Source organism: Callospermophilus lateralis, chromosome 13, assembly GCF_048772815.1.
Source record: "Callospermophilus lateralis isolate mCalLat2 chromosome 13, mCalLat2.hap1, whole genome shotgun sequence".
Lineage (NCBI taxonomy): Eukaryota > Metazoa > Chordata > Mammalia > Rodentia > Sciuridae > Callospermophilus > Callospermophilus lateralis.
The window spans coordinates 94,182,230-94,206,921 of NC_135317.1; the positions used below are offsets into that span (position 1 = coordinate 94,182,230).

The window sequence follows — 24,692 nt, forward strand, 5'->3', positions numbered from 1 at the left end:
CAGCGGCGGATCCCTCCCCCGTCCCGCCTTTCGTCCACGTCTCAATTCTCAGGCCCAATGCGCTCGCCCGGCGCCGGCGCTGGCCCTCTCCAAGGCGGTCTCCATTGGTCCTGAGGCTCAACGCCGAGGCCCTACCCGGAAGTAGCGTTGGGGGAGGCGGTTTCCTAGACTACGACACCGGAAAGCTGGGGGAGGCGCTCCCTGCTGCTGAGGGCGGAGGGCGGTGGCAGCGCTGGCGCTGGGGACCGGCTCGGTGGCTTCAGCAAACAGTTTGGCGCCGGCGGCTGCCCGCCTCACTCCACGTCCCGCCCGCGGCACGGCTTGCAGCCCCCTCGCCACCGGCGTCTGGCGATGTGTCCCACGGACCGGGCATAGCAGCTGCGCGTGCGCGGAACCGCGGGGCCATGAGCGAAGCCGGCGGCGGCCGGGGCTCTGGGTCTCCGGTCCCCCAGCGAGCGCCATGGAGCCTGGTGGCGGCGACGGCCGCGCTCTGCCTGGTGTCGGCCACGTCCGTGGGGACGGCGGTGGCCGCGCCCATGAGTAGGGAGGAGAAACAGAAGCTTGGGTAAGGGTGCTTGGCAGCCTGGGGTGGGTTTCCTGGTGAGGCTGACCACAGGCGAGGTGCCTGTCATTGACACTCGGGCGCGCAGTGGCCTCCCCTGTCGCGAGTGGAACAGCTGCTGCCGCGCGAGGACCTCGGAGGGGTGGACAGGGGTCCGGGAAGATGGGAACCGCGGCCCGCGACGTGACCTCGAGAGGCTGTCGAGGTGTCGCCCGGGCTGTCGGTGACATGTGCGGGCTCCTTGAGTCCAGCCGTGGTGTGTCAACACAGCTGCCATGTCAGTGACCCGTGAGGGGGCTACAGCCCATGTAGCCGCGTGCGAGAGTCCTGAGGTTGCCTGCCCACAGAGGCGTGGTTAGATTTCTCGCCCAGATGAACTCCCAGCTGGAAAATGTTGCTGATCTCGCATTAGTTAAGGCTTACACCTGTTAGGGAAAAGGGACGTTCACTGGAACTTTACAGATTTTCCTGTTTCCTTGGAGTGTTTTCCTGACTGCGGTTTTCATAGTAGACTGTTTGATAGTATTAATCAAAAGTCCTAAATAAGTGTACCTACTCACTGTACCCAGAGTCGTTTTATCAGCTTGAAAGTGTCATAAAACTATCAGTTGTATTTTCAGCATTTAATTTAGGCTCAGTAATGCTAATTGGCACGAGATTCCGCATAAGAATAAGAAAAAAGCCGAGAACCAATAGAAAATGGGCAAAAGTCTGAACAGTTAAGTCAGAGAAGAGGGACTGCAAGTGGTCAATAAACATGAAAAGTTATTCAACCACATAAATGTAAGAGATGCAGATTAAAACAAGACAGCTGATTTTGCCTAACAGATTAGTAAATACAAAACACAAGGATACTGTACTGGCTAATTACGACATGGGGAAAAAACTTAATGGGAGTGTAAATGTGACTTACAGACTGTATCTGTAAATTTACAAAATTAAAATTGTGCATACTGTTTGATTCATCAGTCCTACCCCTGGGATTCCGTCTTGGAGAAATAAAAGCACTGAGATTGATGTACATTATGAGAGAACTGTTCCTTGGAGGGAACTGCTTGAATATGTTGCATGTATTATGGAGTAGTATTCACGCATTAGAAGAAGGAGGTGCGTCCTTAGAAGGCTGTTCAGGATGTATTCCAACACACACACACCCAGAAGCAAGTTGTGGAATAATCTATATATAGTATTATACCATATTTTTTAAAGAAAAAATATTGTCTAATTAAAGATTTGAAAAGATAATTATTTCGTAGCGTTAGGATGAAAGGGAGGTGGAACCATCAGGTTTTAATTTATGTACTTTATTTAAATGATTGCAAGAATCTATTTTAAATAAAATGGCAATAAAGATCATAATGGAAAAAAGATAAAAGTATTAACTATCAAAACAGAATTACCCAGTAAACTAATTAGTGTCTTAAATTTTCTCAGTGAATTTAATGTATCATTGACAACTTTTAATGAATACCCCATTTTGTTAGTACTTTACATGTGTTATCTGTGTAATACTATTATTTCATGAGGTGAATGGGATTTTCATTTTATTAAGTGAAGAAACTGAGATTTAAGGTTAACTTGTTAAGAGTTGTGAAGCTAGTAATTGGTAGAACCAGTTTTCAAACCACAGTCTGTCTGATCCCAGATCCCATCCATTGGGCACTTTCTTAGACATATGAAGTTGATTAAGGACCATAGGTATTTTATTTGACCATTGTTTTTTCTCCTTAAAAAATTATTTGAAGGAGTTATTGGATAACTCATTTTTTATTAGAATTAATTTTCAGTTGGAAAAATCCAACCAAATGGGCTTGAGATTTCAGCTCAAAATTTGAGATCATTTGCAAAAGTGAAGTACAGTTATTTAGGCTTCTTAATTTAGATTGTCCTAGTATAAGAGTAGAATAAGACTAGAGCTACAAACCACAAATATATGATGACTTTCCCCTTTGGAAACTTTCAGAATATGAACTCTGATTTATTAGATTTACCTGTGTGATTTTTAAAAAGAGTCCAAATAAGATTTATGATAAAAAGACAGTGCCCTACCCTTTTCCCTGCATCCCAAACCAAACAGAAAATAAAAAAACTGGGATTGTTATGAATAGTAAGCAGTTGCTTGTAGTTTGTGGATTATTTACCTGATCATAGTCTTATCTTTCATGGAATACATTGTTCTTTAATTTTGTTTCCAAATGTTAGGGCAGCTTTTGCTAATGCTATCTTTTTGTTTAAAAATGACTATAAAACAACTCAATTACCATAGGTGTTGGCAGGCAATGTAACTTTAAAAATTATCTAAAATGAAAAAGACATGATTTTAAAACTGGAGATATGCTTTTCAATACATTTTTATTCAGTTGTTGAACAGATATAAAATCTTATAGAAATAATTTTTCTGTTTAATATAGCAATTATTTTGTATTTAGATATTATTTTGTGTTTAAATATGTCTTTCTTAGGACTTGTAAGTCAGAGAGCAGCTAGATATTAAATATGTCCACTTTGAAGTATGTGTTGTGAAATTTGCTGATCATAAGAGATGCGTAAATGAAAGGATTGGAAAAATAGTGTGTCTTACTTGTAAGCAATCATAATTTACTTATAATTTTGAAAATTCAGTGCTTACAAAGTTGGGTTAGCAAGTTAAAGCTTGTCATTTGGAACACTCCCACCTAGGCACTACCATTTCCAGTTATAGCAATTTCTACTTCTTGGTTTTAATCATTTTTTAAAAATATTTTAGTTATAGATGGACACAATACCTTTATTGTTTATTTTTTATGTGGTGCTAAGGATCAAACCCAGTGCTAGGCAAGTGCTCTGCCACTGAGCCACAACCCAGCCCCCATATTCTATCATATCTATACAAATTCATAAAGAATGAATGTTTTAACCAAGTGAATAAAATATTTCTAATGATGAGGTGTTGTTTTCCTTCTGTTACTGGGGATCCAGGACCTTGTGTATGTTAGGCAAGCACTTTACCACTCAGCTACGTCCTCAGACAGGATCTTGTTAAGTTGCCCAACTTTCCTTGAACTTTGAATCCTCCCTCCTGCCTCAACCTCCTTAGTAGTCAGGGATTATAGGCCTGCACCTGGGTTTACTGATTGGGTGTTTAAAATTATTATTATTCATTTAAAAAAATGTTTTCAGGGCTTATTCATATCACAAGTTTGAGTGTACCTGATTTTGCTGGTCTTTATAGCCAGGGTCCAAAAATTAGGTCTTTTCTGTCTCCTAGTTTGTTGATTATCAGTATTTCATCATCCACGATTGCAATGACAGAAATAACAGTTGCATTATAATAGGAGGCAAAATAAAAATACTATCTATTTCTTTATACTTTTTCAGTTCTTGCTACTAGTAATTGGAATTTGGGGAAGAGTTAATAATAGATTGTTTAGCTATTGTCCTCTGTTAATTTTTGAGAGCTCTGACCTTGTCTGGCCACAACATATGCTTTTGTGGTTTTTCTAATAGCATTCAAGCCCCTGAACGTTGAGACACTGATTCCTTTGCCCCAACCTTATAGGTGGTTCTTTTGTTTTTGTTTTCTGTTGTTATTATTGTTACTATTTTGCACTACTGGGAATGAACCCAGAAGTGCCTTACCACTGAGCTACTTCCCCAGTGCTTTTTGTTTTTTTGGGACAGAATCTGACTTAGTTGCCCAGAATGACTTTGAATTTGCAGTCCTCCTGCCTCAGCCTCCCAAGTTGCTGGGATTACAGGCATGTGCCAGTTTTGGTTTAGTAAATCTGAAATCCTTTTTAAATAGTCACCTTGAAGGTCTTGAGTGATGTTAGCTACAGCATATTAATTTTTTTGAGCCTTAGGTTTCTCACTTTACAGGTGAGTACTATTTTTACAGGGTTTTTTGTTTGTTTGTTTGTTTAAAGGGAACAGAGTATATCATAAAATATATCTTTTGGAAATGTGATAAAACATAAATATATTCTTAAACTAGGCATTACTGCTTTTATTCAATTTATCTGGAAAGACATTGGCTTGATTAACTATTATTTCATATCACTATTCACACACACCCATCCCTCTCTTTTGGTAGGACACATAGGATAAATAATGAATGGTACCAATAATTATTTCTTTTGGAGCTCTCCAGTAGTATTCCCCCTTCAAGACATATTAAATAATTATGTTAAGAGGTATAGTAATTGGTTTTCATCATCAGATTTCCTTCCCTCTTTCATCAAGATTCCTTCCCTCTGTTCATGGCACACATCATTTGCAGGTTTTTTTTTTTTTTTTTTTTTTTTAGGAAAAATTATAAGATGAACTTTTTTTCAATTACCAGGAGTAAAGTTTGGCCCAGCTCTTTGCAGTGAGTTTATGAAAATTTATTTACTAACTGGTATATTTCCTGACTCTCTATGTCGCCGTCTAACTAAATATTTCTTTTGCTTTTTGTTGGAATATTTAGGGAGAATTAACTTTTTGTAACATGGTAAATATAATGTGTTTAACTTTTCTCCATTTCTGTGTTTTTTGAAATTAGGAATCAAGTACTGGAAATGTTTGATCATGCTTATGGTAACTATATGGTAAGTAGAAAGCTTATCTTTTCATTTATATAAGCTGATTATTATATGGGCACCATAATTGGGAATTTTGAAACCCACATTACTAGCATATTTTTTAAAGAAAGTTTTTATTGTGTGCATGTGAGCAAATATGTAATAGTGAGTTTCACCTTTATGTTCAATTATAAAGCACCAATTAACAAAATATGGAAAGAAATTTTAAAAGATTTTAAAAACATCTGGGCAAGCATAAGCAACAGAATGTGGTGGTTCTAAGTGAATGGATAGATTTTCAATTTATTCTTACCAAATAGGTAAGAATAAATTGAAAACCGATCAATCATTAATCCATTAATCTTTGTATTTAAAGTTTCCTTGGAGCTGGGCTCTGTGGAGCAAGCCTGTAATCTCAGTGCCTTGGGAGCCTGAGGCAGGCGGATGAGAGTTCAAAGCCAACCTCAGCAACTTAGCAAGGCCCTAAGCAACTCAGTGAGACCCTGTCTCTAAATAAATATATATTAAAATGGGGGGGGTACTTGGCATGTGGCTCAGTGGTTAAGCGCCTTTGGGTTCAATCCCTGGTACCAAAGAAAATAAATAAAGCTTCCTTGGGCATTTTCAACAATGCTCATTGAGTGTTTTATATAACTAGATATTAGGGATGAAAACATGAAAAAGAATTTAGCCGTGACTTTAAGGAAAATTCTTAATTTAAAAAACTTTTATTACTTTATATAATCTTTGAAGAAAACCATTAAAAGAGACGAATTGTATCACCTAGCTTCCATTCAAATTATATCCTTGTGAACTCTGAATTGAATACATTTTGCTCTCTGCTATACTAATCTATACATCTATACTGTTTTAAAACTCCTTTAAAATGAAATATGGTTTCAGTTTTACAAGGTGAAAATTTTTGACATCTATTATACAATCTGTAGGGCAGATTTTAGAGTTTAAAAGAAAGTTTTGCATATAAATTTGTGTAATTTTAAGTGTTCAATCAAATTATCTGAGAATTACTTTTTTTTTTTTTCCTTTTTTTGCATAGCTAGGGATCAAACCCAGGGCCTCTGACATCCTAGGGAAGCAACTTTATCACTGAACTATATCCCTAGCCCAAGAATTACTTTTTTATAACCTTGTTTTCACATTTAAAAAATATGTCCTAGGCATGGTGGTACATGCCTATAGTCCCGGCGGCTTGGGAGGCTGAGGCAGGAAGATGGAGAGGTCAAAGCCAACACAGCATGGGCCTAAGCAATTTAGTGAGACCCTGTCTCCAAAAATAAAAAAGCAGATTGGGGATGTGGCTCAGTGTTTGAGGGCCCCTGTATGGATTCAATCCTTGGTACCAAAAATGAAATAAAAATGTTAGCATATTTTCTTTTATGATTATAGTCTTTAAAATGTAGTTGACAAAAGTTTGGCAGGGAGCTAAGTAGAATTTTGTTTTCAATATTTTTCAAGAGGTATATAGTTCTTTGAATCCATTTTCATTATATAGCAACCAAATATCTTCATATAGTAACATCATTATCGTTGATGAACATCTGAGTATATGTACTTTGTTTTTGTCTTTTTAAAACATGTTTTACATTTGATAATCCTTGTTCTCTTTTATATTGCTCATTTAGTAAGAGCACATTTTGACTTCTTAATATTTTAGAATATGATAATAATTAAGTTTTTGGATCTACATTGAAAACAAGAGTTTTAAGTTTTAGACTTCAGCCATTCCCTTAATATTTTTTTGAAAATTATTTATACCTGCTTAATTCAGTTTGGATAAAGCATAGTTTAACAAGTCTAGGCTAATGGTTTTGAGAGGGGCAGGTAGATTCATGCTCTACTCCCCAAATCATAGTCATCTCATAAATGTAGACTTTTGTTTAGAAAGTCGAAAAAAGTATTTAACTAGATAAATTTACTACTTCTTACAAGGAATAGGAGCCTCTCTTTATAAAGTTTGATACCTTTAATATCTTGTGTCTCTTAAACAACAGAAAGTTATACCAATACATTTTTTTCTCACCATAGAGTATACTTAAATAATGAGTTTGTGACAGAGCAGGTACTGAAGGCAGCCTTCAATGAACTTTTTGGCCCAGTTCCTTTTGTAATCTAACCAGGTTAACTTTTTGCTACAACTACTTATGAGATTTAAGCTAGAGAGATTTCAACTTCAAAGACTGGGAATTTCTGAAAGCAGCCTCTTCCATATTTCCATTGGGCCATACTCACTGCAATTCATTTTTAAATGTTCAAATATTTTACAGTCTGCATGACTCTTGCATTGTCCTCATGTTAGGCTCAATCTGTGAGGTATGTAACCCAAGATTTAGTCTAGAGTTTATCCTTCCCCTTTTCAGATTCTCAACTGATATGACACAGTTCTAAAATATTAAAGAGAATCCAGGTACCTTTTAATTGTTATTTGAAGTTACTTGAAAAGTTTTTCTAGTTTCTACATTCAGAAACACTGTTAGCTTGTTACCACTCAAAAATGTATTAGTTTTAGGGTTAGATGGTTTTGAGTTCAACTTCTGAGTCTGCTCTTCACTAGTTTAGACCCTAAACTGATCATTTAACCCCTTGGAGCCATGTCTTAGTGATGTAAAATGGAGGTGATTACAAAGTACTATTGTAAACAATAAGATTTTTTGAGAACAGAGACTCTTTTTCTTTATTTTTAATTTTTTATTTTCTGTGCATTGAATGTGGAATATAAGTGCTTATTAACTTTTTTAAAAGTGAATTATTGGTAAAGATAAAATAAAGTAATGTTTATTTTTTGTATTTGAGTATTACACTCCATATTTGCCTTTTCCAAAGAAATAATAATTTTCTTCAAAATATGAGTTTATGGCCAGGCGAGGTGGTGTACACCTGTAACCCTGGTGGCTCAGGACGAAGAGGCAGGAAGATCGCAAGTTTGAGGCTAGCCTTATAGCAACTTATCAAGGAAGCCCTATGCAATTTAGTGAGACCCTGTCTCAAAATAAAAAATATAAAGGACTGGGGATGTGATGTGGCTCAGTGGTATGGCACCCCTAGGTTAAATATCCAGTATCAAATCAAAAAATAAAAATACAAATTTATGAAGTTGGGCATGTGGCTTAGTGATGGAGCACTTGCCTGGCATACTTGAAGCCCTGGGTTCTATCACTAGTAACTAACACATACACATACTCTCTCCCTCCCTCCCCCACCTCTCTCCCTCCCTCCCTCCCTCCCTCTCCCTCTCTCTTCCCCCCCTCTCTCCCCCTCTTCCTCTCCTCCCCCAGCCCCCCTCCCTCTATCCCGGGTTCCATCCTCATTATCCCCCCCCCACACACACACATACACACACTCATGTTTATGGTGAATTTGGGGTTCTTAAATCTCCTTACTTTGTAATTGTCAGTTGCTTACTCTGCTAAAATGTAAAATATCTGGTGCATGGTGGGCTTTTAATAAATGTTGATAGCTTTTCCTCATTTCATAGTTTTCCTTATATTCTCTGGCCTAGTCTGTAGTTAACAGTTCCTTTAGCCTTCTTAGTTCCCAGGAAAACAATGGTATTTTCCAAAGACAGGCAACATAATGTAATTAAGAGCAAAAGCTCTGGACTTGGAACAGGATACCCTTAGGTGGCTCTGCCACCTACCAGCTGGGTTACAGTGGGAAAGTTACCTAATCTCCCAGAACCTGTTTCCTCATCTCTGTGAAATAGAGACAATGGTTTGCAAGCCTTATAGTGAAAGGAAGTGCTATGCAAGAATTGACTACTACTCCTCACAACTGCTACTGATAATAGCTCTATGTAAGAATTTACTACCTATTCTACTAACAACTACTACTAATAACTACTACTATTATTATTATGTATCCTCTGCCTGAGATTGATATTGCCCTCTAAAATTCATTTAAGCTTTAATTCTGAGCTTTTTCTTCAGATTGTACAGAGAAGTTCCTTAAACCACATACATTCTTTCCTGTTCTGGGCATGTGCCCTTTGAGTTTACTTTTTATTTCTGGTCATGAAATAAAAGGTTTTCTTCAGTTTATTTCTTAATAAAAATGTCCTGCCCGCTCTTGGTAGATTATTATATCTCTGCTATCCCTGGAGTTACATTCAGGAATTTTCTGATCTCCTCAATTATTGGCATAATCATTAATATTGTAATGATTGACAGATCTCTAACCCTAATCAGAATTCAATTTATCCACAGTGAGTTGCACAGATGGCTTTCTCTTTTCCCAAAATAACATGAAATTTGACATTTATTTTGGCAAATCTTGTGTAACCTTACTTAACCCCAGACCATAGTCACTTTAGGGCTCCTAGTAGCATATTTTTGAATCTTTATGCTAAGTTCAGTTCACAGATTAATGTAGATGACAAAATGACATGTATTTGGAACACACAAATGTAGAACCTTTTTGGATCTTAACTCTAACATGGTATTTATTTCCCAGTGTTTTTCCTGACTACTACAGAAACTATCTTAAGCAATAACTGCACTTGGTAGAGCACTAAGTATTACAAGTAGACTTGGAATGAATTGGTAAGCAGAGTGTCCATTAACTAGTAAAATCATAGCTAATGCTATAACCACTTTTAAGTTTGATTTTGTAAAAGAAATAGTTGATTAATGTTTATTGTTGAACCAGAGAAACTGTTTTTAAGTATACAGTTAACTTAATGCCAGTTCTGTGGCATTAAGTTCATTCACATTGTTGTACATTCATCTGGAATTTTTTTCATCTTCTCCATCTGAGACTGTACCTGATGTTTCTTTTTAATAGTTTGTTCATTAAAAAGAATAATCTGGCCAGGCATGGTGGTACACACTTATAATCTCAGTAATTCAGGAGGCTGAGGCAAGAAGATAGCAAGTTTGAGACGAGCTTCATCAATTTAATGAGGCCCTAAGCAACTTAGCAAGACCCTGTCTCAAAATGAAAAATAAAAAGGGCTGGTGACATTGTTCAGTGATTAAATGTACCTGGATTCAATCCACAGTGCAAATAAAAAAATCTGTAAACAAAGTATTTTAGAGGATATAAATTTATATTTATCTCTTTGTATAAACCATTGTGGGATTATCATGTAATAGTCATTGTTCCTTGACCTCTACTTTTGTAGCGTCCTAAAACTTCACCAAACCTATACAAGAATGCTGTCATATTAACTCATAATGTTTTTTAATTATACTCTGGTACCCCAAATAGAGTTTTAATTCAGGAGAACTAAATCTTTCTGTTTAATTAATATAATTTAGGTATGATTTATGAGGAGTAAAGTTCCAATTTTAAGTGCACAATTCTTAATTTGACATTTGTATGTAATTATTTAATTACTACCATAATAATGATATAGAACATTTCTATCATCCCCCCAAATTTTCTTTGTGCTCCTCTGCACTAAATTCCTTTCCCTCACTTCGGACCCTTCCAAATATTGCTTCATTTTTTTGTCACAATAGTTTTCCATTTTCTAGGATTTCACGTTGTCATACAGTATGTAGTCTTTTGATTCAGGTTTCTTCATTTAGCATGATTTAGATTTACTGATATTGGTGAGACATCATAGTGTATTTGTTGCTCAGTAATGTTCAGTTGGTTTGATATAACACTATTTGTTGATGAGTATTTAACTTGTTTCTGATATTATTATAAAACTGTCATGAACTCGTGAGTGCAAGTTTTTGTGTGGACATATGTTTTCATATATTTTCCACCTAGGAGTAGAACTACTAGGTCATATGTAAGTTTAACTTTATAAGAAACTTCCAAACTTTTCTAAAGTAGCTGCAATATTTTGTGTTTGCAACTGGCAGTGTATGAGTTTCAGTTACTAAATGTCCTCTAAAAAACTTGGTATTTTTAGTCTTTTTAATTTTACCATTTTAGTGGATGTGTAATGCTATTTCATTATGACTTTAATTTGATTTTTCCTGATGTATAATATGTTGAAAATCTTCCCATGTGCCTATTTGCTATTCATATACCTTTTCTAAAATATTTTTCCTAGTTGTAGATGGACACAATACCTTTATTTTATTTATTTATTTTTATGTGATGCTGAGGATTGAACCCAGCGCCTTAAGCATACTAAGCAAGCTCTCTACCACTGAGCTACAATCCCAGGCTCTGTATCTTTTTTGATAAAGCGTCTGTTCACATCTTTTTTTTTCCATTTCAAAATCAGGTCATTTGTTCTGTTATTACTAAGTTGTAAAGATTATCTATCAAGTCCAATTTATCAATTTCTCTTTTATAATTCATGCCTTTAATATCTTACCTAAAATATTTGTCTAGCCCAAGATCACAAAGTTTTTCTTTTCTTCTTATAGATGTTTTATAATTTTAACTTGTTCATCTAGATTTATATCCATTTTGAGTTAATTTTTTGTATATGGTATGAGGTAAAGGTGGATTTACATTTTTTTTTTCCTATGAGGCTATCCAATTATTCTATCACCATTTGTTAAAATTAATATTCTTTCCCCACTAAATTACCTCGATACATGTGTGTGTGTGTGTGTGTGGGGGGGGGTAAACAATCCATAGACCATTTGTATGCACATGTGGGTCTCTTTGTAGACTCTGTAACTTGTTCTAGTGATCTAAATATCCTTATACCAATATCTCGTTGTCTTGATTATTATAGCTTCATGTTGAGTTCTAAACTTAAGCAGTGTTGATCTGTCAGTTTTATTGTTTATTTTCAATATGGTTTTGGCTATTTTAGATCCTTTATATTTTCATGTAAATTTTAGAATCGCATTGTCAATTTCTATTTTAAAAAGTCCTTTGAGCTTTCTTGTACAGTTTAAATCTGAGAATCAATTTAAAGAGATTGATTTCTTAACAACATTGTCTTTTAATCCATTAATATAATGTTTCTGTCTCATTATTTAGGCCTTATTTAATGTCCAAGCCACATTTGAGTTTTAAATGTGCAGGTCTTTGTGCAGCTTTTGCTAAATTTATCCAAAATATTTTGTATTTTGATGCTATTGTAAATGATAGTTTTCTAATTTTAATTCCCATATTCCCATTAATATTACACAGAAATACAGTAACTTTTGTCTTCTGACAGACTGAGCTTGTTGTTTCTAGTAGCTCTTTGGTAAATTCCTTAGGGTCTTCCATATGGTCAGTCATGCCATCTGCTATGGCAGTGGCTTGGACCTCCAGTAGCATATTGAAGAGAAATGGTGAGATCCTTGCCTAATTCATAATTTTAGGGTAAAAGTCTTTCACTATTGAGTACAAGTTTAGATGTTGGTTTTTTTTGTTGTTGTTGATGCCCTTTATCAACTTAAATTCCCCTCTATTCATGGAATGAGAAATTTGATCATGAATTTTGCCAGATGCTTTTTCTGCATCTATTATTATAATTTTTTTTAAAACCCTCTTTGCACGCGTTCTAGTTGTAGATGGACATAATATCTTTATTTTATTTATTTTTATGTAGTGCTGAGGATAAACCCAGTGCCCCATACATGTGAGGCATGTGTTCTACCACTGAGCTACAGCTCCAGCCCTTGTTATAATATTTTATTCAAAAAATCTGCTAGTAGCAAGACTTTATTTCATTATTTATTATTATTTTTTTCATATAACAATATTATATCAGTTTGATTTATTTTATTGACCAAAACCAAATTGATTTTAATAAAGAATTTGGAGACTTTTGTTTTCATCTAAATTTGAATACAAACTTGAAATATAATTACATCTGTAGTATGAATTTAAAATCATATGAGACAACTCCAGTTTTTTTACTTATTTCTTCTCAGTAGAGAAACATTTCATGAAATAGGATACCTTAAAGGACAACAAATATTCAGTGTAGGAAGTTAGTCAAATACTTTAGATAAGTGAATTTCTAAACACCTGAAAAAATTGATAAATGAATATAAGTGATAAATAGAAAAGGAGTGGAATTGAAAAGACAGTTGGTAGATTGTGCAGGTGCAGTAGCTAGCATATTCTATTAGTATGTTTGTTTGTTTTTATTTATTTTTGTTGTGTTTTTATTTTAAGAAGGAGTATCTTAGCTGCCTTAGGGAGGAAGGATATTTAACAATGAGGATCTGGAATAAAACATTAAAAAGTGTATGTAACTATTGAAAATAAGCATAACTGGTATTTCCAACAATTTTTATAATTAATGATTTTTTAAATTATTGGTTTTAGTAGAATAAAACCTTTTATCTAATTTTAGAATTTATTTTACTAAAAAGTAAATTTTTGATGTTGCTTTGATTGTTTTAGATCAGTTTGTCACCCCAAGGCCCTATTAAATTTAAGTCTGATGTGGAGAATCTACTGTTTCTTTATAATTTATTTTTACCCTTTTGCTTTAACTAGGCACATACACTTAATTTGTATAGGACTTTTTTATCACTCGTATTTTATTTCTGAGTGGTAGTTATTAAATGTCTTCGTGGCTCTCAGTCATGCCTGGAAGCACACTGTGAAGAGGAGATACTACTGTACTTGGGACAGCCAGGATGTTTGAAGTCTCTGTTTATTTGCCACGTATGCATTACTGTCTGGAGCCCTCTCTAGTTTGCTTTGTGGTTAACCCAAAGAAAAGGGTGTGGTTTTACTTTTATCCTTAATCTTGAAACAAAAGGACATAAAATATTTTCATACACGGCTCAAAACTCCTTTATGTGATTGTTATGCTTTGCTTGCTAGTTACATTTTTATTATTAGGTAAGTTCAGGGTTTGAATTTTCATATTTTATTTGGAGTTTGTATTTTATTTCAGACAGAGGTGTTTGTGTCTGTTTTATAAAACCTTAAAAATAGTGTGAAGTTTTCTAAGCAGGGGTTTAAAATAGAAAGGAAATTTTAACAACCAAATTAACATTTCAATGAGCTTTTTACAGAATGACTTTTGAAATACATCAGCAACTTTTAAAATTTTGGTTTTCCTGACTTCTGTTATTTATATGTTAAATATTAAACTATAAAGCAGTGAAATATGTCCATTCTTGGAAATCACTTCTATTGGAATTGACACCTGAAAAAGTAATTAGGAATTTGACATGTGAAAAAACACATGTAAAAGTAATTAGGGATTTATGCTGAAAAAATTACTGAATACTGTATTGAATTCAGAATTTGGTAGCTGTATGTGGATTCTAATTATATCAAAACATCTGTTGCCTGGAATCCTTTCCTCAGGGAATGAATCATAGAGCACTCAATTTTTATGAATACTTGAAGAGGTTTTAGGCTTCGATGCTTTTTCTTTTTCATATTCTTCAGCCAGTTTTAAAAGTTTTGAGTGTTTTGTTTGGTTGGTTAATTTTGGTTTTTGTCTTTGCCTTTCTATTGACTGTATGTGTAATGTTCCTGGTCTCTATTTTTCTTTTTCTTAATGTACTATGAGTTTAGAATCTAGATAATTCAGTTGAGTGAGAGGCAGTAGGAGAGAGTTGGACATGTAATTGGAACCATTCTTGCTGAAATTTAAGAATGAAAACTCATGGGCATTCGCTTAATAAAAACAAGTTATGTACAGTGTACAAAAGATTGGACTGCTCTTAGAAACTTTGCCACAGCAGTACTCAGTGAATATATGAAGGGTGTGGAGATGTATCTTCCAATTTCTGAAGGAAAGCTGCCTCAAGCATCCATTCAGATTGTTGTCCCAGGAAAACCAGAACAATATTTAAAATAAGCTAATATGAATAAACTACCTGAGGACACTGAGCAGCTAGGAGAAGTCACAACTAAAACCTCAAGAATGGAGAGTCCATAGAAAAATGGTGTAATTGACTCCCCTCATGTAGAAGGGCTCTAACACTAGCAATATTGGGAATTGAGATTCCACACTAAAATGCAAATGTTATAAGCTTCGAAAAATCTTTGTCAAAACATTAAAAAGTCTGTTTCTGATGGTTATAAATTTAGAGAGAAATGGAAAAAATAGCAAAATGATATTTGGTATACCACAATTAAAAATACTGAAAAATAAGTTGTTTTTCTTTGTAAAACACTCATTAAAAGCAGTTTGAACAACACTTCCTTGCCTGTGGCTTCTCACTGTATCACTTAGGATAGGAGCAAGCATCTTTTCTATGCTTGATGAATTTTCACACTGCTTTTAAGTTTGGATCCACTTCTGACATTTTATCCTTTGCTCTTTTAGTGTCAAGAAATGTTCCTGGACTTCCTCCAATAAGAAGGCTTTTGCAGGCCTCACTTCCTCTGTGATGTCTTCATCCTTTCCCAACCACTTTCTTAAGTTATGTTGGTAACTTGGCTTTCACTAAGTTTCTCTGGCTGCATATGTTTCTTGAATGGTGCAGTGTTAACATTTCCAGGGTCAGCCATTTTTTCTCTAAACCCATTTATGTTCAATTTGAATTTCACTTCCAACATTCCATTTTTCTTTTTTCTTTTTCTTTCCTGAGCTTTCGTCTTTGTTGACTAATGCTCTTTTATTATCCAGTTTGTAAACTGTCACATAGGATGATTATCACTGAATGACAAGAAGTCAGCACACCACATCCTTGCTGTCTATGTGTGAACTTAAGGACTTGGACATGAATATACAGAGTGATCAGTTACTGACTGACATTGAAGGAAGTAATACAGTTGATTGCCAATCAGGATAAACATCTGTTATTTATGTAGTGATTTGTGGGCTAAAGAACTAGCATCAAAATTTGTATTTTATGCAGTTACTAACTGACATTTGAACCATGTTCTTGGATGTTTAAGTTGTAGTGGTAGAAAATTATGCAAAGTGAGACGGTGTGAAGAGAAGACTGCCTATGATAACATAGCTGACAAAAGTGCTATATTAAGTGGGAAAAAGTAAGAGTATGGTAATCCTATTATTTTCTTGGCAGGAGGTTAATAAATGTTTTCTAAAATTGAAACATGAAGTTAACACAATGTTTCTAACCTCTAAATGCTTCTGATATTGTATTAATCTTAGGGAAAATCTTTTATGACTCTCCCTTGGTGAAGAAAATATAAAGTTCAGCAGGTGTTTCTTGTTTCTTTCCTTTTCTATTAATTCTGTGACTAGAAGGTAGGAAATATTCAGTCCAGTTTCATAGAAGCAGCTAGCCAACTTAGAGAGCCTGGTCCTGGCTATGGCCACATGTGCAGGGCCAGCAGCATCAACTCTGGTGCCCTTTGGGCATTACTGTGATTCCCACTAAAGCCTCTTTATTCCTAGTGCTTATGTTGTAGTCATGCAGCTTTATCTTCTATAATCCACTATTTACTTTTGGTACTTGAAAATTTCTTTATTTTCAAGCTCAGCTTGTGTTTATAGTAGGTAGGAAAAAAAATTTTTGCACGTACTTTATCAGCATCTAAACTGAAAATGAACTGTCATGTCATTCTTTTAAAAAAAATAAATCTCAGGGCTGGGGATGTAGCTCAAGCGGTAGCGCGCTTGCCTGGCACGCGTGCGGCCCAGGTTCGATCCTCAGCACCACATACAAAGATGTTGTGTCTGCCGAAAACTAAAAAATAAATATTAAAATTTATTCATATTTTTTTTCTCGCTCTCTCTAAAAAAAATCTCAGTAATCCAAACTATAAAGTACCTGTTAATGAATATTAGAAATATATGTATGCATAATTATAATGCTCTAATAAAAATATGTGAGAAGCGAGGCATGGTGGCTCATGCCCGTAATCCCAGCAGCTCCGGAGGCTGAGACAGGAGGATCAAGAGTTCAAATCCATCCTCAGCAAAAGCAAGGCATTAAGCAACTCGGTGAGATCCTGTCTCCTAATAAAATACAAAATTGGGCTGGGGATATGGCTCAGTTGTTGAGTGCCCCTGAGTTCAATCCCTGGTACCAAAAAAAAAAAAAAAAAAAAAGTCAGAACCGAATATGTTCTTAATAAAAAATATGTGAGAACTGAATTCATAAAATTGTGAATAAATATGGTAATATATTCCTAGATAGGAAGAATCAGTTAGTAAAGACATCAGTTCTCCCAGATTAGGTTCTTCTAAATAAAACTTTAGAATATGAAGGAAATTTTAAAATTATCTAGAATCAATGTGAGAAAGTATGGTGCGAAGATAGAATAATTAAGATAATGGTTTTGGGATAGGCAAATATGTCCACAGAACAGAATAGAGACTACAAAAATGTGTGTTTGTGGGCAGTGAATTTCTGTACATTTTAATAATTTATTGCAGCAGAAAAATCATTGTGGGAATGAATTTTTTTTTTTAAAGTGGCATTTATAAAATTGGCTGTTGGGGGTGCTAATGCTGTTAAATTCCCTATTTCACATTATAAACACAAAGTAGATTCTAGGTAGATATTTAAATGTAAGAAAAAAAAATATACAATTGTAAGAGTACTATTTTCAGAGGCCTAGGGTAGTCTTATAAAAGGAAGAGACTAAGCTTAATGTGAAAACACCATAAAAAAAAGTTAAAAGACAAAAGACAGGAGAAAAATATTTACTATATATAACAAACATAATAAGTCTTTTTTGCACCCCCCATAACCCAGAAAAATGGAAAAAAGGTATAAACAAACATTTCAAAAAGGTAGTAGCAATGACTAATAAAAACAAAAAGATGCTTATCCTTATTAAAACTGAAATTTGAGATTACAGTTTTTTAATCCAGATTGGCAAGATATAAAGCATTGATTATCTCCTATGTTAGAATATAATAAATTGTAAATTGATGCCATTGGTTTGATAATATAAAAAATTAATTATGACTATTAGAATGAGAAAGGGAATACTAAAAAATTAATATGCCCTTGACTCAGTGGGTTGTTTTCAAGTAATTCACAGAAATTCTAGCATATGTATAAGAGGCAGATGTACTTTACAGCATTGGTTTTTTTGTTATTTGTTTTTGGTGGTGCTAGAGATTGAACCCAAGGCCTCGTGCACATTGCAGCATTGTTTGTATACTGAAAATGAGAAATCAACCTACATATTCATCAATGAAGATAGAAATAAATTGGCATGTCTGTACTGTGGAATACTCTGAGGAGCAGGAACCATAGGTTCTGGAGTCAGATTATCTTGCTTTGAATTCTGGATCTTTCATTTACTACCTGCATGGCCTAGGCTTCTTTAATTTCTCTAGGCCCCAATTTTCTCAGCTGTGAAATGGAGTTGAGTCTATTACAGAGGGTTGTTGTGATAATTAAATTATTAAAATGTCTAGAATAGTGCTTAGAATGTAAGTGCTCAGTGAATATTAGCTAATATTAAATTATTACTTTGCAGTTATTAGAATGAAGTATATCCATAGTATTCTAGATGGGGGTGAACCTCACTGTGATTCAAATGAACAAATTTTAGAGTAGTATATGCATGTGGCATAGCACCTGTATATAAATAAAAATTATTAATTATATATGTACATACATTTAAATGTGTATGGATAAATCTGGAAGATAAATGCTAGTCTTTTAACATTTATTTTTTAGTTGTAGGTGGACACAATATCTTCATTTTTATGTGGTGTTGAGGATTGAACCCAGTCCCTCAAGCATGCTAGGCAAGCGTGCTAGGCACCTCTAAGCCACAACCCTAACCCTAAATGCCAGTCTTAACAGTAGTAGCCTCTGGGGAATGAGATTAGTGGAGGGAAATCAGATTGTGTGGGGAGTTTTTATTTGGATAGGTTTTTTGTTTAGTTTTGTTTTGTTTGGGACACTGGGGTTTGAACCTAGGACCTTACACATGCTAAGCAAATGCTCTACCAATGAGCTACACCTCCAGCCCTGGTTATCAGCTTTTTAAAGGAATATTTTTTGTATTGTTTGACTTTTTTTCAAGCAGGTGTTACATTAGTAATTATAATTTAAAATTTTCTAGACTCTAAAGATTGTACAACTTTTGACTAAATCTCATCTTACTTTTTTTTTTTTTTAACCATGAAAAGGTCATATTTGCTAAATGATTTGTACTTTCTCTTATCTTGCTTAGTGACTTAGTAAGTTTTCTTTTGCAGGAACATGCTTACCCAGCTGATGAACTCATGCCTTTAACCTGTAGAGGTCGAGTGAGAGGCCAGGAGCCAAGTCGGGGCGATGTGGATGATGCCTTGGGAAAGTGAGTAGAGTGCAAGGCCTGGCCTAGCATTCGCAGTCCCATGTCATAGGCTCCTTAGAGGCAGTTTGCAGTCTTACTTCCAGGAATTTGCTAAATTTTGAAAATCACTTTTAAGTATTACATTAAACACCTTTGTTCCTTTCTATTGTCTTTGTAAAAAAAATTGATCAATTTACCTCTTAGATTGGAGAAAAATTAGTTTGTTAAAGCTATATGCATATTAACATTATAAAGTGTTGTTACTTTTATATTTTCATTTGTTTTTAAAATCACTAATAAATGTCTGTGTATATCTTCAAAGATGTGTAGAATGTTAAGACTTTTCAGATTCATTCAGTGCTTTTTATGTTGTATTGCAACATAGATATATGGAAGTACTAGTTAATAGAAGCTACCAGTAATAGGATGTGGGTATGTCTGTTTATACTTTGTGAATAAAATACTTAGAATGCTAATGTTTTGTGTCTCATTATACTTGTTTCTCAGATTTTCCCTGACACTGATTGATTCTTTGGACACTCTTGTGGTACGTTTGATTCTTTTTGAATATAATATACACATTCAAGTATTATGAATATAATCAATACAGTATAAAATAAAAGCCTTCAAAATTTAAGATGTACAGATGTTTGCTTCTAAATAAATCACTGTAGAGTTAATGGTGTCAAGTGAATGTCAAGTGAAATTATGCAGAATAATAGAAATGCCCAAATAATTTATAGGGCTGTCACTTTATGTGATGACATCTTAGGGAGGTTCTCCTAGCCTTTTTTTTTTAATGTTGATGAAACTTTGTTTTATTTATTTATTTATATGCGGTATTGAGAATTGAACCCGATGCCTCACATATGCTAAGGCAAATCGCTGTCACTGAGCCACAACCCCAGCCCCCTCCTAGCCTTTTTAAGTTGGATTGAAGTTATTAGAAGAAAATACTTTTGGCAAATGTCATTGATATATCTTGTTTCATAATTATATGCCACAATAACACTGAAATTATTAACTAGAATCTTTTTATATTATGTTCATAAACAAGTTTATTTTTTGAACAGTAATTTTTAGCATTAATGACTTCTTGGCTCTCTTCAAGCTCATATGATGTAGAACTATTTGAAATCACAAAGGGGAAAGATTGAGTTCCAGATGTTATGATTTCAAGTAGTGTCTTTCTTTTAGATCTTATAGTATCAAAGTAATCTCTTTTAAGGATTTTCTTTAGGCCTGATGTTGATGTCCCAAGTGCTTATTAATATTCAAAAAACAAAACAAGACAAAAATATCTTCAGGGTAGCAGAAATTTTTCAGAACCAAACTTTGCTTCTGGATAGTTTCAATATTCTTTTTTCACCAAGGCATATTTTATTTTTAGAACAAAGATTCTCAGTTCTAATAGCAACCTACAAAGATCACCTGTGGGGGTGGGGGAATCCCTGCTTAAGTTATTCTGATTTAATTATTCTGGGTGACGCTGGGTATTACTGTTTATTTTTTCCTCTTTAAAAATTTTTTCTATTAGAGCTTTATAGTTCTACATAGTAGTTGAGTCTCTTCAGTTTTAAAATGTGTCAATGGTTGAGAAAAATGTGGTTGTTTAGATCTTCTTAACTGGGTCAGAGTTTGGAACTTTATTTTTTTAAGAGACGAATGGAATGTGTAAGCCCCATTATAATATCTATGAAAAATAGAATGTGCATTTTTTTTCATTTCTCCTACTTGATGCCTAATTTTTGGTTTCGTTGTCCTGGGTGTTCAGCATAAAATAGCTTATTGCTAACTGAACCTGTACAGGTATAGGTAATTTTTATTTATACCTGTTACATATCAGGTCTATTTTGGGAGTAGGTGAAGAGCAGATGCTTTGCATTGGGAAGGACCATAGGCGTGCTTAAATTTGTTTCTCATTATTTGTCTCAGCTCTATTTCTCTATGTAGCAAGTTTTTCATCATTTCTCTAAGTTATTAGTTGATTTTCATGAACACTGACCTCAACATATGAGTTCTCCAAAATATTATCAGAAATGAAGGAGAAAAAGTAGTTTCAGGATGTATAACTTTTCCTACATTTAGTAATCTGTTGGCCTCTCTAATGGGGAAGCCATTAATTATTATGAAGGTTATATCCTTCAGGTTATACTTGTTACACACTTTGGCACTGGTTCTCAAAATAAGATCCCTGGGCCAGTAGCATCAGCATTACCTGAGATCTAGTAAGAAATACAAATTCTCTGGCTGTATTGCAGACATACTGAATCAGAAGCTGGGAGAGAGGCCCAGCACATAAACAAGTTTTCCAGATGATTCTGATGTATGCATTAATTTTTAAGCTTGAATGTACTGTAGGTTGCCTAGGAATCTTGCTAACATGTGAACTCTGATCCAGTAGGCCACACCAAAGTGTGTGGTATAACAAGATTGTACTGTAAGTTGTGTCCTCACTCTGAGTAGCAGGGAGTAACAAGAAGTGATACTTGGCCAAATTATTTAATTTCTGTGGACCCCTGTTTTTACTACAAAAGGGTCTAGAATAGGTGCTGGTCCCTAGTAGCTATATTACTTCTCGCTGATCTTTGGTTTAGAGTTAGATAAGTAATGCTTGGTTGTTGAAGCTGTCTAAGAGGAGTCAAGCACAAAAATCAGTAAAGTCTGATAAACACTTAAAAACTTACTACATGAAATCTTTAAATTTCAGTCTTTTCAAGAGGGAATAATGAAAGTAACTTATTACATAGTATTAAAGCTTTGAAATATATAAATTCATTTTGAATTTTTATTAATTTTTATTAAATATTTTCTTCTGAATTAAAACAAAAAATTAGAGGAAATTAAAGTACTTTGAAATGTTTTACTATATTTAGAAGGAATGTTATGTTATACATTTGTCAATACAAGTAGTAATATTTCTGATTGACTTTGCTTTTATTCTGTGATTAATTTTTCATTTGGTGATTTAACAATTTGAAAATATTAATAGGATATATCACTGTAACAGTGTATACAGCTCTACCATTTTTATTTTTGTCATACCATAATATGTTAAGTAGAATTTCTGTTGCCATAATTTGATCTTCAAATTTAAACTATTCAAAATACCAGGTATCTAGTTTCTATTGATTGTCATAGAGTCAAGCAGTGAAATGTTAAGGGTACCTTTAAATTCAACATTACCATGAAATCTGTAGAAAAAAATTGAAACAGATTAAAGATCATGGGGGAAAGAATGAGATCTGGATTGTTCTTTTGTTATCAGCTAGAAGATTAAGAAACTATTGGAGCTGATTTAAAACAAATTTTCTAGCTAATTATATACAGAGATAACTCTCTGTCCCCTTTTATCTCATTTGAAACACATGATATCGGTACTATTGTTGGTTAGTTTGATATTGGCGAGAAGGGGGAAAAGTTATTCAGTTAGAGAACACATGTGGAAGGAAATTTGTAAGAAGAGTGACAGAAAAATAAAACTCAGGAGATAGACTAGGGAGAAGGTGAGATGAGATTAAAAACTGGATACTAAAATGTATGTGTTTGGAGGGTGGGAGGGTAGAACTGTTGTGTTTCATTCCACAAGTAAGGGGACCAGGACAATTTGCATCTACTTTTATTGCTGCAGAGTTTACATGGATTTTGAGATTGAAAAGACTTAGAACTTAGTACTTAGAACTTGCCTCTGATTTACTTTTACTTGAAATTAGGCACATAATCTTATGGAATGTCTTAAACCTGAATTAGAATTTTTTGTGAAAGTATCAGGTCAAGTTAAAAAAAAAAAAACAATTCCAAAACAAAAATATTGAACAGTCGAGGGAAGGAAGAACACTTCTAATGTGTCTAGTCTCTAAATAACATCTAGTCATGCAGCCTTAATTTAGACTGAAAGATCAAAACAGCCTGTGTAATAACAGTGAGCCATGTGATAGAGCTCATGCAAGAATCCACAGAGTTGTTTAGTCAGAATTCTAGACCTACGTGGTGATAATAGTAATGAGGTTAGACACTTTATGTTAAGACTTAGTATTCAGACACTCTGCTAAAAGCAGTTGATACACATTATCTCATTTAAGAAAGCAACCATAGGAGTAGGCATTTCTTCTTTTTCTAGGTGAACAGGCTCAGAGGAACAGGCTCAGAGGTTAAAGGAACTTGACTTGGATCGCAGGTAGTAAGTGAAAGAACCAGAATTCTGATCAGGACCTGCTTTTTTCTTGGTGCTGGGGATCAAACTGAGAGCCTGTGAGCTGTATTATTACACAGCTTCCTTAATGAACAGGACGACCATGGGATAAAGATGGCAGGTGTACACTTAGGATCAGTCAGTTAAAGAAAGCACTTTCTTCTGAGAGTAAACTGTTGTTTAAGATGGTGTTTGGTATATAGGATGAGTGGTTTGTTTGGTTTTGACTTGGAAACCAATCCCAGTAAAGTTCACCTCATGAGGTCATAGGTTTTTCATGTGTGTATGTGTATACAGAGAGAGAAAGAGAACACTCATATTTATGAGGGGAGGTGGTTTCCTGAAATACATGGGGCCAGAAGTGTTAGAGATTTCAGTTTTTGTATTTTGGTATGCTGTAATAGCCTTTACTTTTTTGGATCCCTAACCCCAAAATCTGAAATGATCCAAAATCAGAAACATTTTGAGTAATGCCAATATAACCTTGAAAACTCAAAAATGCTTAGATTTCCAATTTTTGGCTTAGAGATGCCCAACATGTACTAAGAAACTAGTATCAGTTTTGCTAATGATTGTTTTAAAGTTCTAAAGATGCTTCAGTATGGGGCTGGGGTTGTGGTCAGTGGTAGAGTGCTTGCCTAGCATGTATGAGGCCCTGGATTTGATCCTCAGCACCACATTAAAATAAATAAATAAATAAAGGTATTGTGTCCAACTACAACTAAAAAAAAAAGATACTTCAGTATGTGGATTTGATCCTCAGCACCACATTAAAATAAATAAAGGTATTGTGTCCAACTACAACTAAAAAAAAAAAAGATACTTCAGTATGACTGAAAAAGAAAGGTATAAAGAGGCTAAGTAATTAGGCATTTAATTTTTTTTAGTTTGAGATAGGAGGTTTTTATTTTTAAAATGTTATGGTATTATAAATTTTATAATACACTTAAGGGAAATATTAATTATTATATATGCCACTTTTTTGCATTTTAAAGTGTTCTAAGTTGCTTTTAGTAGCTCATTCTGAGAATATTTGTCCTTGACTTTGTAGAAAAGAACTTCATTTTGTAATTTTCTTCTCCTAGGTATTAAATAAAACTAAAGAATTTGAGGAAGCTGTGAGAAAAGTTTTAAGAGATGTTAATTTAGATAATGATGTCGTTGTTTCTGTCTTTGAAACAAACATCAGAGTTCTGGGGTGAGTACTTAAACCACCAATGCTTTAATTTTAGTAATTGAGAAGCTTAGGATAAATTGCTTATGGATCAAAGGTAAGGAAGTAGTTTCTTATGTTCAAAAACTGGAGTATTGTCCCACAGAGTTAGAAAACCTTGCT

The 24,692-nt window shown here is 34.5% G+C and overlaps 1 protein-coding gene across 5 annotated transcripts in view; it reads left to right on the plus strand.

Annotated features, from left to right (window-relative positions):
• Positions 1–222: 222 nt before the first annotated feature.
• Positions 223–24,692, plus strand: part of Edem3 (ER degradation enhancing alpha-mannosidase like protein 3) — a 70,924-nt gene continuing 46,454 nt past the window's right edge. For all 5 annotated transcript variants that reach the window (XM_076831421.2, XM_076831422.2, XM_076831424.2 and 2 more), the window contains exons 1-5: positions 223–565; positions 5,085–5,130; positions 19,085–19,185; positions 19,672–19,711; positions 24,442–24,554. In XM_076831421.2, the coding sequence (XP_076687536.1) occupies positions 405–565; positions 5,085–5,130; positions 19,085–19,185; positions 19,672–19,711; positions 24,442–24,554 (461 nt within the window). In that variant the 5' untranslated portion in view covers positions 223–404. The remainder of the gene's footprint in view (positions 566–5,084; positions 5,131–19,084; positions 19,186–19,671; positions 19,712–24,441; positions 24,555–24,692) is intronic.